This window comes from Equus caballus, chromosome 5 (genome assembly GCF_041296265.1).
Source record: "Equus caballus isolate H_3958 breed thoroughbred chromosome 5, TB-T2T, whole genome shotgun sequence".
NCBI lineage: Eukaryota > Metazoa > Chordata > Mammalia > Perissodactyla > Equidae > Equus > Equus caballus.
In genome coordinates, this window is record NC_091688.1 from 61331637 (window position 1) to 61348218 (window position 16582).

The following is a 16582-nucleotide window of genomic DNA, read 5'->3' on the forward strand; positions in this document are numbered from 1 at the left end:
AGAGTCACTAAATAAAGATGTGTTGAATAAATGAGGAAAGACTGCATTCTAAACTGTTTACCACTTTGGCCCCAAGCCCCAGCTCTCCTTCCCTTTGTAGCCCCTGGCTCCCGCTCCTGGCTTCAAAGGCTCCTAAAAACTGCTAAAGCCAGAGAGCCCTAACTGCCTGGTATACACTGAGGCCTCATGTGGGCCCTTGAGATCAGGCCTGCTACCCTCTCCCACCCTCCATGAGTCGCACAGTTTTTCCTCAGTGTTTCCCAGACCTGGCTGACCAACAGAATGTGTGGAAAATTAAAAAAAAATAGAATCCCAAGGCCTAGGCAGACTTACTAAATTACTTTCTCTCAGGAGTGTACCAGGATATTCTAATGATCTGTTAGGCGTGGGAACCACTGCCTATGCCACTCAGTTTGAACAGGCAGCAAGTGAACAAAAAAGGCAGTGCTGTCTGATATAGATTGAAAAGGAGAGAGAGACTGGAAGAGAATGTATGTTTATATAGTTATATAATTTTTTCTCCTACAAAACACAGCAGTTTATAAACATATGAACATGTGAATGGAACTTTGTCCACTATAGCTAACCCTGGTCTAGCAATCCCAGGCTCTGGATAATGCAAGAATGTCGTAGCCTGAGAGTTTCTTTTGGGGTACCAGGCAGTCTGCTCAAACTGACCCAGGGAAGAGATATGTGGTTTCATCTCTGTCCCATCTACCCTCAACCAAGCAGGAACAGAAAGAAGCTCTCTCCAAGTACCCTTCCTCTTGCACACACAAGTCTCAGGAAGCCAGTGCAAGGGAAAGGAAAAATGAGCCTTGACCATGTGCTTTAGTGCAACTCATATCACTCTGAAGACCCCTACCTCTTTCACTCTCCCTTCCAACCTCCAGAGGGGGGAGTCAGGGAGCTGCTCAGTTTCTTACATCCCCTGTCAACTCCTTCCCAGGGCTAAGGAACCAGCCAGGACAGGAGAGTCCCTCTGGATCACTCTCCAAGTCCTTAAATAGAAGCTGTAGCAGCCCAGGGTTGAGGGTGGAGGAAGGTGTGCATGCAAAGATCTTGTGCTTTTTTGAGTCAGGAGATTTGAAGTGGAGGGATGAGTGAGGTATCTATATGTTCAGGTCTGGTCCAGCCACTCTGCCTTCTTGGGGGCCTTGCAAGTATGGACGTCCACAGTGTTTCTGCACTCCTTGCACCGCACAGCACAGCACCAGTGGAATTTGCACTCACACTGGGTGACTCGGGTAACTCGAGTTGTGTCGTACCCTCGGCCGCAACACATGATTTCACAACCATCTGTCCCTTTGGATGTCTTGCTGCAGACACGGCCTGCAGTGCCTAGGGAACCTGGGTTGGGGAAGAGAGAGTGAGAACCAAGTTACCTCTTACTTCAGCTGCTCTGGGTTCCCTTACCCACATCCTCATAAGGAAACCATAAAGAATCCCTTTTCCTGAAAATATACCCACTAGCCAAAATGATCATCTCCTCCCTGTCCTCTGCACCAGACTTGTTTTTTCCCCCACCCTCAAAGCACCCCAAAGACCATGGACTTCATCTGCAGTGCCTGCCCTGCCGATAGACATCTCCATATCCCCTTCAAAACCTAGCCTTAAAATATTCATAATTGTTAAAGCTGGGTGAGGGCTCTCTATTTATGTTTGAAATTTTCCAGAATAAAAAGTTGAAGGAAAAAAACAGCCTATAATTTCTCTTTTCTAAGAAGTCTTGCCACAACTCTAATCCTGCTACCATTTGTTAGTATTTTGGTCCTTAGTTTGTATTTCATTAAGTGGTACTGTGCAGGGTAGTAGTATAGCATGGCCATGAAAAGCATGGACTGACATCAGATTGTCTAGGTTTAAATCCCAGTTTTGCCACTTCTTAGCTGTGTGATTTAGCAAATTAGTTAATCTCTCTGGGCTTTAGTTTTCTCATATGAAAATAGGCATAATAATAGCATCTAGCTCAGTGAATTGTTATATCTGTAATCTCTGTTCAACTGAGGTCAACTGATTAGCGTGACTGGCTGGAGGCATACCCTTGGGGAATTCCTAAAAAATACCCCATGCCTTACCCTTTACAGTGGGGACTCTGAGAGGTGAGGATGATGTTTTCCCCTTGCATAGAGAATGCTCAGGACCTCATTCTGACTGATTTTAGCAAAAGAGATTCTGCCAACAGATCATAAAATCATAGCATTTTGGATGGGATGGATCCTAAGAGAGTATCTACTCCAACCCTTTCCCAGAGATGGGAAAGTGACTAGCCTGGGGGTTGAAGAAGGGGAATAGGTTAACTGATTTCTATAGCAGCAGTCTTCATATTCCACTGGGGCATGGGAAGAAAATGCTAGAACTTCTATATTTTTATATCTCATCAATTTAAAATATCTATCTTGTGTGTATGTTGTATAATGTACATATTAGTACAATGGAACATAGATATAATTTATAAGTAAATATACATATATTGGAGGTACATGCTCAATGTTTTTGTGTGTGTGTGTGTGTGTGAGGAAGATTGGCTCTGAGCTAACATCTGTGCCAATCTTCCTCTGTTTTATTTGGGATGCTGCTGCAGCGTGGTTTGATGAGCGGTGCTAGGTCTGCGCCTAGGATCTGAAACTGCAAACCCTGGGTTCTGCCAAAGTGGAACGCATGAACTTAACCTCTACACCACCGGGCCAGCCCCTCAATTTTTTTTTAATGATAGGAATATATAATGCAAAATATTAGGAGACCACTGCTCTAAGAGTATGGGCTGACTAGGTCTTCTATATGTGTTCTTCTCCTAACTCCAAATGCTGGGTCTTAAGTCCTTCTCTTGTGCACCAAAAGCCTCTTCCACACTCTGGAGTTGAGCTGTCCAATGTGGTAGCCACTAGCCACATGTGGTCATTTAGACTTTAATTAATTAAAATTAAATAAAATTTAAAACTTAGTTCCTTGGTCACACTAGGTATATTTCAAATACTCAGTAATCCCATGTGGCTAAGTGGCTACCGTACTGGAGAGCACAGATGTAGAACATTTCTATCATCACAAAGTTCAACTGGACAGTACTGCTTTGGAGAAAATTCCTGGCTCCATACTCCCTTCTGGGACGACTTATACCACTTTGGGTTTTATGAGACCTAATTTTATGCCTCTGAGAAAAACCAACACACAGGTGACTCATCCTCCCTCCTAACTCCAAAGATCCTTCCCCAAAGGTGCATAGGTATGGTAGCATAGGCTTACATCTTGGATGTAATGGAATTATTTCCAAGCATTTGGAGAGTAGCCCTCTGAATTATACCACATGGGAAAAAAACATACCTAGTGGCAGGAAATCACTAGGAGGATCAGAAGGGCTCTCTTAACCTTTTTTATCCTAGCACCCTTCAAAGTACACAAACTACTTTCTCTGTTACTTGAGTGGAACTCCACCCTGTTTCTGTGCCCAGTTTTGCTCTGAGCCACCTGACTCTCCAGGAATGACAGTGATGGATGAAAACAAACAGTACCGAAGACAACTGAGGTTTTTTGGCTCCACCTCACCAAGTCCTGACTGCTGAGTCTGCAGAGAAGAGCCTGGGAGTCCACAACAGTCACCAGGAGAGGAGCAGTTCTGTTGCATTGCACGTTGTTCCTAGTTTAACCTGTCTAAACCTGAAATATGAGCCAAGCTGGTAACTTCCACTCTTTTGGGAGAATACCATATGACCTGCCAGCATCCCCAAGAATTCCACCACAAATATCTGGAACAGACCGAGAAACAACGATTTGCTGCTTTCTGCCAATGGTTAGCCTTTGGTAGGGATCTCCTCTTTCCTTGCTTCCCCAACTCCACTTTAGAATCTTCAATGGCAGCAGCTGGATAAAGCCTTTCAGTCATTCATGGTCTGTTCCCAACCTTTCTACCTTTAATCTCCCTTACTCAAAACCTTCGCTCAGTCAGATTAATCTGTTCTCTGTTCCTGGAACAGATCATGTGCTTTCCCATCAACACTCTGTTTGTGTGTAGAGAATATCTGCCTGTTCTTCTCTCTAGTTATCCAGATAATCCCCACACTTCAAGAAACAGCTTAAATTCCACATTTTCAAATAAACTGTCCTTGATTTCTCCAGTCATCTCTCTTTTACAGTTGCATTGTCTACTTGTTACATCTCATTTTCTTAGATTGTAAAGTGCCAAAGACTTGGGGCTGCATCTTATGCTTCTGTGTAGCCCACACATTGTGTGGTACTGAAGATGGGTGATTCATTTAGACATTCACTGAGTTGTACCTACTCAGATCCCAGATGCTAGGGATATACAGGAGTGAATAGATGACCTCTCCTCTCTGCTTGTGCAGTATTGGGCCTGGCGGATTGAGGCATAAATCAACAATCTCATTACAAGGTTTTCATGTCGGGAGGAGACTAACTCCTCCCACGGCATCCCCTCCCCTAAATCCTGAGGCTGAACAGACCATGATTAACCAGGGGTGCCTGCACTAAGAACTGGGGCTCCATATCCCTACCTTTCCTGCTTTCCTTACTCACCTGCAGCCTTGTCCAAGACACAGTAGTCTGGGGAGTTGTCAAAGTAGACAAGGTCAGTCCTGGTGGCACGGCGATAGCCTTGGCGGGCTGCTGTGAAGTTGGCACCATCCTGCGTGGCTGTCACCTGCACAGCCCCATCATAACGCCGCCGTAGGTAATCACCTGTGCGGCGGAAGTCTGAGAGTGCACGCCAGCAGGTGCGCAGAGTACAGGAGCCACTCACGCCATGGCACTTACACTCCAGCTTCAGAAACCGCCGCACAGCCTGAGAGATAGGGAGGCAGGTAAGGGAAAGGCAGCCAGTCAGGGCACTTTTTAGTCCTTCCTAGGACTAAAAACATGAGTGCTCTGAAGTCTGCTGGACCAGGCACTAGGCCCTGGCTGACTAGTGGAGCCACTGGTTGTTCTCTCCTCAGTCAGATCCCACCCATTCTTCTTGATCAAATTCAAGAACCTCTTCTTCCAGGAAACCCTCCTGGACCAACAGGGCTTTCCTTTTCAATGGGAGCCCACATGAACTTTAGAGCCACAGGATTCTGTTCATGACTACAGCGTGCTGGCACATCCTCTAGTTTTCGTGTGTTTTAGTGTTTAAGGTACCATGTCTTCTACTTTTGTAGCACGTCATTTTCAAGCACAGACTAGGCACATAGGAGGTGCTCAAATACCAGTGAACTGACTAGAACAAATTCTTATGCTCCTCGGTCTTGATGGAGGGGGTTCTTTTCCTTCTTAAAAAGTTATTTCCCCTCTTTTCTCCACCTTTCCCTACTTTCCACCTATGTGAAGACTCTTTATGCACCTGGCTGAACCTAAGCATTCCCAAGCTCCCTTGCATTTACTGCTCCTGTCCAGGAGGTTTGGACTTTTGGAAGCGATCCACAAGGCTTCAGCACTTCCACCTTCACATTTGGTTCATGATCACACATACTGGTCACCCCCAGCAAATATGAATGTACACACACAGATGTGAGTACTAACCGTGCGACCACAGCGGTTGTTATGCAAGTTCATGAGGGCCCGAGCATCCTTAAGCCTCTTCTCCTTGGCATCCACGAAGGCCTTGGCAAAGCGAACACCATAGTGGATGTTGTCACTACAGCCACCCCAGTCAAAGTCCCCACGTTGGTCGTGGTGTCGGCCACGGGTGTAGGGGTCACAGCTGCACACACTTAGTTCACCCTGGCTACAGGCTCGAGTGATAGCGTGGACCACCCCTGCTGACGAGATGGCATATACAAATGCTGCCTCCCGGCTACCTAGAGAGAGAAAGGAGGAAGGGTGTTTCAGGAAGGCCCATGTCTGTTCCCTTCTTCAGCCCACACAACCTCTGACTTGTAACCTCCTCTCTTCTCCTCTTCTCTCCCAGAGCAACCCCTGCTCCCTCTTTCTTGAAGATGCCCTTCTCTTCCAAGAGCATTCCCCAGAGTATCTGACCTTTCCCCTCAGCCCTCACTACTCTCTATCCACTTCTTTGTACATCTGACCTCTTGAGCTGACCTGTACTCTTGCTTCCTTCCAAACTCCCTGGGTCCATCCATTGAAAAGTTTCACAGTGAATCATCCCCTCCCACTGAGCACCAACCCTGACTCAGCTAAGCCTGCCTTAGTCCAAATTCCAGGCCTTTTCAGGCCCACTCTGTTGGACAGTTCCCCTACAGTGGAGACCCCAGCCCAGGGGTCAGCCTGTTTGAAGAGACATGCTACTTTCTCCTGCCCACTTCCTTCCCTCTCTGCTCTCAGGGATTGATGAATCATCACTCCTGTTCCCCTGACACCTCCAGATTCCCATCTCATTCTCTTTCTCCTAGTTTACTATCTAGCTCTACTTAGATTTTTTGCTGAGCTGGAGCCAAGCTGCTGACTCTCCAAATATTTACATATCACCTTTCTGTTTATCCCTTGCTCCCATTACTGGAGTGTTGGGAGTGTGAGGGTGAGGGTAGTGATGGTGTTGGTAAGAACAGAGCAGCCATTCCTATTTCTCAGACTTACAGTGCATGGAAACTTGCAGGCTGGGGGTTGGGGAGGGAAGGGAAAGAGGAAGAAAGATGGAGGTACTAGGAAATTCTGTTCCTCTGTCCTATCATCCCAGAACACCAGGATTAGAGGGGCCCCTGCCTATATATCTAAAGTACTGAGGATCTGCTCCCAACTGTACCCTGGGCTCTGCTCATAACTGTTTCTCTGATTATGAAGTAGTGTGTAGAGAAGGGAGAGGGGATCATGCCTACCCTACCACTCACCACCCCAAGCATAGAAAGGGAAGGAGCTGGGGCAGGGTGGAAGACGCCCCTACTTCTGAGCATGACACGGCCAAAGACAGTGTGGTCCCGGTCCAGCGTGGTGCAGTTCCAGCGGTGGTGGCGGAACTGGTGTTGACACTCTCGGATCCATTCTCGGGCCCCCTCGCCCACTGAGCGCATGATGTCTGGGTAACGCTGGCACAGCTGCCGCTGCCGGCTCACCAGACCAGGGATATTGTCACAGATCACTCGGGCCCCCAGTGCCCCGATGTACCTGCAAGGTGGAGATGTCTCTGTCAGAGCTTCCTGTCCCCTTTTCTGCATCAGGAGGGGAATAAGGAGGGGTAAGGTTTGGCGTTCAGACCTTGGAGAGGTTCCTTCTCTTTCCCCCAACCCACATTCCCTGAGGCCAATGGGTAGAACTGTTCCCCACAAGCTCTGGAGAAATAGTTATGCAGTTGCAGAGAGAGTAATTGAATGGTCTCCCACCATCACCAGTTCCTCAGCCAAATGCCAAAGTGACACACACTCCCAGAACGCAGGCCAGGCATGTGTCACGTACACAGAAGCTGTGGGCTTGTCACACAAACCCATTGCCTGTTTATTTAATAAACATTAAGAGCCTCACACAAAAATAAACTAGCAAAATGAGAGTCTGAGACAACACTCTTACACCGCATATAAAAGGCATGTCCTGCATGGCTGGTCCATGAAGACATGGTTTGGGGGAAGAAGGATAGAGACAGGGAGGGGCCAGTGGGAAGAGACATAGTGGGCAATTTTGAGTAATGTTTACAGCTCTAGTTGGACCCATGTAGCTAAAAATCCTCAATCCCAGTTCTGAGGTCTGGGGAGGAAGACCCCACCCCAAACTCTCCTCCCCATACCCTTTATTTCCAGGCCCTGGAGGCTTTCTTAACTAATGAGTCTTTCAAAATCATCCTCCCCAACCTATGGGGCATGATGTCCTTTATGGACCTGCATGGGCAGAAAGCTATTTGCAGTAGGTAGCCAAAGGCCAAGATAAAGCAACCAGGTGACACTCCCTATATTCCACTTCCCAAGCTGCCCAATACGAGCAAATATAAGAAGATCAATTGAAGTGGCCTACTAAAAGATAGGTGGGTTGTTAGAGTCATTCTCAAATTTCTCAAGACAATATTTTCTCTTCATTCAAACACTCTTAGCCCTGGACTCCACCACAAGCTCAGGAAGAACATTTCAAAGTGAAAACAGGCGTGCATCACCACCTTTTCTCCCCACAAGGCCCCCAAATGAGATCTGACTCCTTCCCCTAATTCTCACTCCCTTTCTCTCTCTCCAACACCCAGTACCTTCCTTGATTTGCTAGGAATTCTCTATTCTCCTGTCCTAATACATCAAAAGGATACCTTCTCTCCCTTTTTCTGAACAGGTGGGGGCCAAGGAGGGCAGTTGCTGCTACAGACAGAAAAGATTTGATTTGTGCTGTGAATGAGCCTGTGGTTTTGGAAAGGCCCCAAAATAGGTCTAGAAGTGGGTGAGGAGAAGGGAGGGTGGCCAGTGGAGAGAGTGGAAAAGCTGGACTGCCCCAGACTCTACGCCCCCCCACCCCTCCCCCCATACCCCCAGCATTTGTACACTCGGCCCTCACCCACAGACTAGATCACCACTGGTGACACCAACTCAAATAAACACAAGGAGGGCTGATGCTTGCGTCTTCTGGAACTCAGCAGGGCTGATGGGGCCCATCTGTCCCAGGGGAGGGGTGAGAGGGCTGGCCTGCCACTAACAAATCCCATGGAATCAGCGTCCCCAGCACTGTCCATCAGAGCAACAGCTTCCAGGAACAAACAAAATAAACACCCTGGGCTGGGCCAGGCCGGAAAGGGCTGCCTGACGCACAGCCTGGAGTTACACCCACTGCCGTGGTGCTTTGTTTGGGGAATCAAGACCGTTGGAGTTGGAGCTTGTCCCTGTCTCACCACCGTTCTGCTTCCCCAGTTCAGCCCCGAGTACTGCTTTAGGCAATGGGTATTTGTTTTTTTAACTGGGGCTTGGGAAGAGGGGGGTTGGATGGGAATGGGAGACCAGTAATCCAGCCCTCATGAGACAGTCTAGAGTGGAGCAGGCCAAACTCTGGCAAAAAGTTCTTCCTGTGGTCTGACTTAAATCCATTCTGCTGCGGCCCACATTGGTCCTTCTTATTACATCCTCACTGAGCGTGGGAACATCTGTTCAGTCTCTAAGATGGGATGATAATTAAGTTTCTCTACTACCACTCTTATCCCGCTAAACAGCTGCGTCAAGATTCTGCAGAGCAGGGTGCTTGCCTGCTGATCAGTGGTCAGCCCCTTGTAGTCAGTTTAGGGGCCTCCAAAAAAACTGAGCCTGAGCCCAGCCCATCCCCCTCTCAACTCAACACATGCCTGCAAAATGCCTGCCATGTGCCAAGCCTGGAGCTCAGCTGTGAGGGGCACAAATATATTTAAAGCATCTCCAGCTCATGGGCTGGTAGAAGGGATGAGATGCTCCTGGCTCTCTAGATCTGTTTTCCCCTCCAGAAGTTTTCACTTCCTTCCCAGCTTCCTGCCCCAGAATGCTCTCTTCACCTGCTTGTGCCTGTTTCATATCCCTTCCTTTGACAAAGTGACTCATACCCTACTCTAGCCCCTTACTATTCAAAGTGTGGTCCCCAGAACAGCAGTATTGGCAGTGCCTTGGGACCTGTTAGAAATGCAGAGCCTCAGAGCCCCTCCCAGGCCTACTGAATCAGAATCTACATTTTACCAGCATCCCCAGGTGATTCAGACACACTGCTCCATGAAGGCATGGGTTTTTTGTCTGCTTTCTTCACTTTAATATCCCCAGTACCTAGAACAGTGTCTGGCACATAGTAGGTACTTAATAACTTTTTGTTGAATAAACACCTAACCACTCTGATCTACCCCCAATTTCCTTCTCCCCCTAGCCAGCCATAAACTTCATTTTAGTTATAGCTTTATTTCTGTTGATATTGCCAGCCTATTTGTAGATGTTTTATGTTTGTTTGTTTTTTTTAATGAGGCCAGGGATCCTTTTTTTATTTCCCCCCTTTCTTTTACAGCCCCTAGTACATGATTCAGCCCAGCCCATCAAGGGCTTTGAACTCAAGGATAAAACTATTACCCTCCCTTCATCTCTCAATACATCATCATTTATATGGTACTTTACAGTTCACAAAACATTTTTCTACACAAAAATCCTATGAGAAAGTGAGAGATCTCCATTTTACAGGTGAAGAAACTGAAGTTCCAGGAGATTAAGTGATAACGTCCAGCTCTGTCGATCAGAACTAGGTGGAGGACAACCTGGTGAACCAAGGACATCTGACACCAAAGTCCAAGCTCATTTTCATTCCAAGGGCGAGAGAGCCACACAGTGCCAGGAGTAGACCAATCTGGCTCCAAAATTGGTGTGAACTTGAGTTTCTTACCACTCCCCTCCTATCCCTCACTTTCTTCATGTGTAAAATGGGGATAATAATAGTATCCAACTCACTAGATTATTGGGGATTGAAGAAGATGATGCTCGTAAGGTGCCTAGCCACAGCGTCTGGAACTTAGTAAGGGCTCATTAAATGGCAGCTGTGGTTAGGAACAATAATGCTAATGTTATGTTACCACTCTGTCACTCTCCCTTTGTGAATCCATGCATACAGTCCTGCTTTTGTGATTCCCTACATCCAATCCCCTGCAGAATGCAAAACGGAAAGGGAAGCACATGCAAGGAGCCCCCTATTTGTTGTTCTCTTGATTATAGATTACAAAGAAAGGATCCATTTCCTTCCAGTTAAAGATAGGGAGAGGGAAGGCATGGTTGTCAGTAAGGGGAAGGGCTGTGAGGAAGATGAGACTGTTAGCTGGTGACAGTGATGACCTTCTGCTCCGGAGTGGGACAAAGACACACACACAGTCAACAGGCATCTCTTCCAGGGGTTGTACAGAATATCAATCTTGGTGGGTTTTTTCCTAAGGGAAAGAGAGAGAATCACCTTGGGAGCCTGACCTGCATTTAGAAAGCAGCTTTCCACTTTATCCCAGAAGTGATGACCACTGAGGCAGGCATCTAGGGGCTGCAGCTATGACAGGTGTGAGGCAAGGAGACTGAGATCACCTCTGCATTCACTCCCCATCCTGGTCCTTTTGCTGCCTTCCTCCATTTCACAGGGACTGCTGAATCCCTCTGTATCACCCGCCTGCCTCCCTCACTAGATCTTCCACTCAGGAGTTTTTCCAAAATCTTTAATATGAACCACGTGGGGCGAGAGTAGTAGAGGGAGAAAGGAAAAGGGAGAAAGAGCAATCAAGGGGACAAAATGGAGACTAGGAAGAACCCCAGTTGGGTCTACCAGGATGCTGAAATTACCAGAGTGACACTTCCTCACCTAAACACCAAGTGGTCCCCAAGACTGCCTCCTGAACTGGTAAGAAGCAATCAAGAGCCCCTAAAAGCAAACTGCCATCAGGGATGGATAAGAATGTGCAGTGGTCACTTCATCTTCTCTCTACAGGGCCACTGAAGATACAAGTCCCTAGCCAAACTGAGCCCTTGTAGGTAAAGGGTGGCTTTGATCTCACTCTGAACTTTGAAAGGCTTTGCTCCTTGTCCCCCTTCTTCCCTTTCCCTTTCTAAAGGAATGTTTCAAGCCAGATGTAAGATATGGGCCTCCCTGCTTCCCCATCCAGAACCCCCCTCTTTGCCTTCCCCAACACTGCAGAGATAAAAAAGATCCAAAAGAGAGATTTTTCTGAAACAGGAAAAATGGGGGGGGGGGGGGGATATGGAGAGAAACGCATCTTGAAATGATAGGAATCTGCAGCCCAAGCTTGCTGGCCCCTCAGCCGGCTACCCCTCACCCTTCCAGCCAAGATTCCAAGTGAAGAGAAGAAAAGCCACAGGGTGCGAGGGGAGAAGAGAGCACATTTGGTGGGGGATAGAGAGGGGGAGGGGCAGAGTAAGGAAAGGAAGGGGGGCACTGCTTGAACAGAGAGGGGCAATAGCCCAGTCCAAGAGGCCAGTTTGATTGAGGGGTGAAAGAAAGATGAGAAGACTGAGTCTTTTCTCAGTCCAACTCTCTGGGTGCTCTGCCCCCGAGACGGTGGGGGTGGGGGAAAGCAGCTCTTTCTCCCGAGAGAAAAAGATGAGTGCCATCCAGGGCTTGAAGGAAGGGAGAATTCAGAAAAGAAGATACCCAGTGGATTTTTAATGCCTTTTGCATCATCTGCCCTCTTATGAAGCGTCTGGAGTCTAAGGCCTGCAAGAAATCTGAGGAGAGGGTCTCCTAAGACTTTGGGACTCCAGAAGCCTCTAGTTCTTGGAGATGGGGTCATCTGGGGAAGAAAAGGAAGAGGGGAGGGAGATAGCAAGGTTCGAAGTAACATCTTCAAAGCAGAGGCTGAAGACAAATGCCTAAATCATGCAAACCCAAGTGTTTTGTTTGTTTTAATTGTGGGAGTTAATGGGGTAGTTTCTGCCTGGGTTCCAGTTCTAAACCTCGAGCTGGGTGCTGCTGCCTCACCAAAGGCTTACTTCGTTACCGGGTAGGGTAGACTCGCAGGAGCCTCAGCTGCCCGTGCCAGCGGCCCCTTTCTCCACATCTTAGGCGATCAGGGGGTCCTAAGGGACGGCCACCGAAGGCCCCATATGGGTGACTGGTTCCCTAACTCCACCCTGAGAGAAACTCAGAAGGTAGCTTTTGCCCTAAGAGGATTGAGCACAGCATATGAGGGTCTGGGAATCTTCGACCACCGGGTGTCCTTGCTCCAAATACCCAGCGCCCACCTCACCGGGCGGGGAAGGCGCTGCGCCCCATACCCGCCTCTCCCCTACCCCCGCCACTCTGTATCTTCAGTGACAGTCCTGCCCGGATCGCCTAACTCCGTCGAAGCGACAACCGGCTGAGCAGCCGGTGCCGGGCGCTTCTGGCCTCTCTGACCCAGCGCCTCACCCTCCCAACGCTGAGAACCGCACTCACCACCAGGATGTGTCTACGCGGGCCGGCAGAGTCAGCAGCAGCAACAGCAGAAGACAGGCAAGACTCAGGCGGGGCGAAGCCGGCGAACCGTCGGGGGCCGCGGGTCTGGGCGCCGGCGCGGGGACAGGGGCGCGGACGCGCCGAGGGGGGAGCTGCGCGGCTTCCTCCGCACCACTCGGCCTCAGCATAGCTCCCCGAAGACTCCCGCCGCGCGGCCCCGGGGGGGTGGGGGCGTGGACGGGGCACCGGCTGCGGGTACTCAGGCTGCTCCTACTTCACCCCCTTGGGGGGCCATAGGGCTCGCCGGCGCCTGGGGAACTAGGGGCACCTGGAGTCCAGGAGCCGGGGCGCAGGGTCCCGGAGAGGGGCGCAGGGAGCGGCGTCCGGAAGCCGACGATGGCGCGCGGAGCTCGGGGTCTGGGGCGCGCTGCCCGGGTGCGGGGTGCGGTGTCAGGGGGTCGGCGGCGCGGAGTGGGGCTGCGGGCAGAGTGTGCGGACAGCCCCTCTGGCCGCGGGCTCTCATTGGACGGCGCGGGGCGGGGCCGAGGCCGGGGACACGCGCGGCCCTCCGGGCGGCTCCGCCCGCGCCAGCCCCGGGCGCTCCGGGGCGCCCTAGGTGTGGCGGCCGCCTCCGCCCCTCTGCGCTCCGGCGCAGCCCCGCGCTGCGCCCCCACCTGCTCGAGCGCTTCGCGACGGGGCGCCGCGGCGCCCTTCAGCGCCCCGAGCGCCCAGTCCCTGCCGACGCCGCGCCACCGGGTCCTAGCGCCCTTCATTCAAAACCCAACTTCCGTGGTGATGGCCAGGAGCGTGCAGGGCGGGGGGGCTGCAGACGCTTCCCCCTGTCCTCACCTACAGTGACACTGGAGCAAATCCGCAGAGGACGCACTCATTTCCTCAGGTCCTCTCTCCTTTCTTGCGCTTCTGTGAAAGGGGTAGAATCTCTGCTAGGGGAAGTTGCGGGAGAATCTTAACTTCCTTTTCAGCGCTGCCCACGGGGGCGCCATGGGCAGCCGGCTTCAGGCAGGGGCTTCTCTCATCAAGGGCCCGTTGCCCTTGGTTCCTCCGACCCACTGCCCATTGCACCCCCACCCCAACGTTTAGACCTGGCTCCGGCCGACCTTCCCGGCCCCGATGCTTTCCTCCTGCAAGCATCCAATCCGCAATCGATGGCCGAAGCGGAGGGGCACACCTGCGGACCGGAGGCGGACTCCCCGCCCTTTACCGCCCGGGCTCGGCAGAACTTAGTCTCTCCTGGCTTCCCTGGTGCCTCGGTCCTCCACCCCCTCGGGCGGGGCTGCGAGTATGAGAGAATCAGAAACAGCTGGGCGGCTTTCCCGAACCAGAGGCCAGGGTGGGGGTCCTGCTGAGAGAATGGAAGCCCCAGAGCCATTTCTCTCCTTCGCCTTTCCACCCTTCCTGCTCCCCACAGTTCCCTCACCTCCTCCCCCATCCACCCCACCCCCACCCACCGCCTGGGGGAGAAGTAAATCGCAAAGGGGTAGGGAGGTGCTGACTGCTGAAAGTGACTCCCCTCCTTTCCCCCGACACCTCCCAGGTTGGCAGGTAGAGCCTCTTGGGGCAGAGTGGCCTTGTACTGAGCCGTAAAAACTCGTTTTCAAACCCTGGTTCTTCTACTTTCGAGAGTTCGTCTGGGGTCTAGCCCCAACCCCTTCTCCAGCCTCAGTTTCTCCCGTCTAGCCCCTCGTTCTCAGGTGTCTTTCGTGCCTCTCCTTGTGATTTATCTAAACTATAAAGCCCTGGTGTAAACGCGCTGGAAACTGCCCACCCCCCTCAACCCCTAACTCATTGCCAGTTCTTGTTTGGGGGCCGAGAAGGTGGAGAGAGGTGGGGGTGGTGTTAGAGACGCCCGAGTGTGATCGGACAGGGCACAGCTGGCTGCTGAGAGGCTGCAGAAGTCCCAGAGGCAGAGGTGGAGGAGAAGGGCTCAGAGGGACCTTTATACCCTCTCCCCACCTCCCACCTCTTTATCTCACTTTCTGTGGCACAGGGCAGAATGCATTCATTCATTCGATGAATATCTATTTATTCCCTACCATGTGCCAGACTGTGCTAGCCACTGAAGACACATCAGTGAACAAAGCAAAACAAAACAATTTCTGCCCTCATGGAGTTTATCTTCTATTGGGAGAAGACAAACAATAAACAGTAAACATCATAAGTAAAACATGTAATAAGTTAGAAAGTGATATGTACAGTGGGAAAAAATAGAGTTGTAACTAGAATGATCAGGGTTGGCCTCATTAAGGTGACATTCAAGTAAAGACTTGAAGGAGGCAAGGAAACAAGCCAGGCAGATTCTTGGTGAAAAGCATCCCAAGCAGAGGGAACACCCAGGACAGAGACCCTAAGGTGGGAGTGGGCTGGTGTGCAGAAGCCAACAAGGGGGCCAGCGAGCTGGAGCAGTGAGCTAGGGAGGAGGAGAGGAGTTCAAATAGGTAAAGGGGATGGTCCTGGTCATGCAGGGGAGAAGGTGCTCACCCTTCGGGGGAGGTGGAAAGTGGGGGATGGACTGGAGTTGGATGGGAGTGGGAGAGGGCTGAATACAGAGATCAAGCAGGGCCAGCACACTGGCCATATCCCTCTCTGCCAACAAGCTGATCCTTCCCCTTCCCTTCTTTCAATCCAGGAGGCTCCAGTCTTCCTTTCTATTTTCTTAAAAAGCAGCGGACTCCATGCTGAGCTTCCCTGAGAGGGGCAGGTGAGAGAGGAGTGGGCCCAGGCTCATTCCTGGCAAGGCCCCTTTCCTTGGACCACTCTTCTACCTCCTCCCAGCCCAGCTCCACCCTGATGCTGGGCAGCGGTCTGCAAGCTCTGGCAGTCTCTCCCAGACTCCCCCGTGTGCTTAGGCCTGGGTGTGACTCTGGCCCTGTGTTTATTTCTACATATGGGCTTGAGGTTGTGGGGTGGGGAGCTGAAGATGATCACATCAGCCCTAACCTTGGGTGGACTCGCCCACATGGGCCCCAAACTCACTTATGAGGCCCCTTCTTTGGCTTCAGCTGTCTTCATAGTCAAGTGGGACCGTGTCTTGGCACAACATAGATGTTCAACTATGAAAGCATGTTGCTGAGCTGAGGGGGCCCCCAGAAACATCAGCAGCTCCAAGAGGGAGGGAAGCGGATAAGGGGACAAGACTTCTCCCCAATGCCTAGAGGCTACCTCTGGCCTAGAGTGGACAACCCAGGATGGGGCTTTGCTCCTTCCTCTTCTTCCTCTGTCTTCTGAGCCCCTAGCTCCCCAGGAGGAACCCCAGGCTGCAGGAGCCAGCTGACTGCAAGAGCTGCACTCAGCCACTTAACTAGAGGACAAATACGGAGCCAGAGAAGAGGCTTTCTGGGATCTGCCACTTTGGAGCTTCAAATCTCAAAATAAACTTGCAGTCTCAAGGTCCGAGACGCTACTGGAGAGCTCAGCTCCTCACGCAAGGGCCTGTTGTGGGGCTTCCAGGCACAGGGTCAAGGCCAGAGACTCAGGCTAGCCCTGACCTGCTCCTTCTTCCCATGCCCTACCCCCCACTCCACGTACTGTGAGCCAGGGGAGGAATCACTGATTTGGGAGCCAAGTTCTGGTCTGGAGGGCCCTGCATGGAGTCAACTCGGCACTTATTGAGCACCTGCTGTGTGCCCAGCACTCGCCAGAGCAACCTAAATGACATAGAAGGAGTGAAAGGGTCTTACTCCCAGGGAGTTTTCATGCAAATACAATAAAGCTGACTGAGAGGTAGGCTCTGCTGTTCAAGGCTGCACGCTGCAGATGTAGTGAGCAGCGTCTGCAGAGACCTAAGAAAGAA

General features: G+C 50.9%; 2 protein-coding genes across 5 annotated transcripts in view; one reads left to right on the forward strand and one right to left on the reverse strand.

Moving 5' to 3' along the window:
* ST7L (suppression of tumorigenicity 7 like) overlaps window positions 1–10400 on the forward strand; it is a 90317-nt gene extending 79917 nt beyond the window's left edge. For 3 of the 4 annotated variants that reach the window (XM_014740056.2, XM_070268510.1, XM_070268516.1), the window contains one exon: window positions 10032–10400. In XM_014740056.2, coding sequence (XP_014595542.1) covers window positions 10032–10064 — 33 coding nt within the window. In that variant the 3' untranslated portion in view covers window positions 10065–10400. Of the gene's footprint in view, window positions 1–3449; window positions 4113–10031 lie in introns of those variants that run through there. The other variant, XM_005610317.4, reaches the window with a different exon arrangement.
* On the reverse strand, window positions 62–13391 carry WNT2B (Wnt family member 2B). Its single transcript, XM_001494990.7, has 5 exons — window positions 12772–13391; window positions 6830–7050; window positions 5512–5789; window positions 4531–4795; window positions 62–1350 (listed from the first exon to the last, which is right to left on the reverse strand). The coding sequence occupies exons 1-5, from the start codon at window positions 12957–12959 to the stop codon at window positions 1121–1123; spliced, it is 1182 nt and encodes a 393-aa protein (XP_001495040.3). The 5' UTR covers window positions 12960–13391; the 3' UTR covers window positions 62–1120.
* Between the last annotated feature and the right edge of the window lie 3191 nt (window positions 13392–16582).

Excerpts from the sequence above, each read along its gene's own strand:
- WNT2B (XM_001494990.7), bottom strand. The coding sequence starts at position 12,959 with ATGCTGAGGCCGAGTGGTGCGGAGGAAGCCGCGCAGCTCCCCCCTCGG. Across the intron at positions 4,796-5,511 it reads ACAACCGCTGTGGTCGCACG|GCTGTGCGGCGGTTTCTGAA; the intron begins GTTAGTACTCAC and ends CCTATCTCTCAG. Across the intron at positions 1,351-4,530 it reads TGTCTTGGACAAGGCTGCAG|GTTCCCTAGGCACTGCAGGC; the intron begins GTGAGTAAGGAA and ends TCCCCAACCCAG.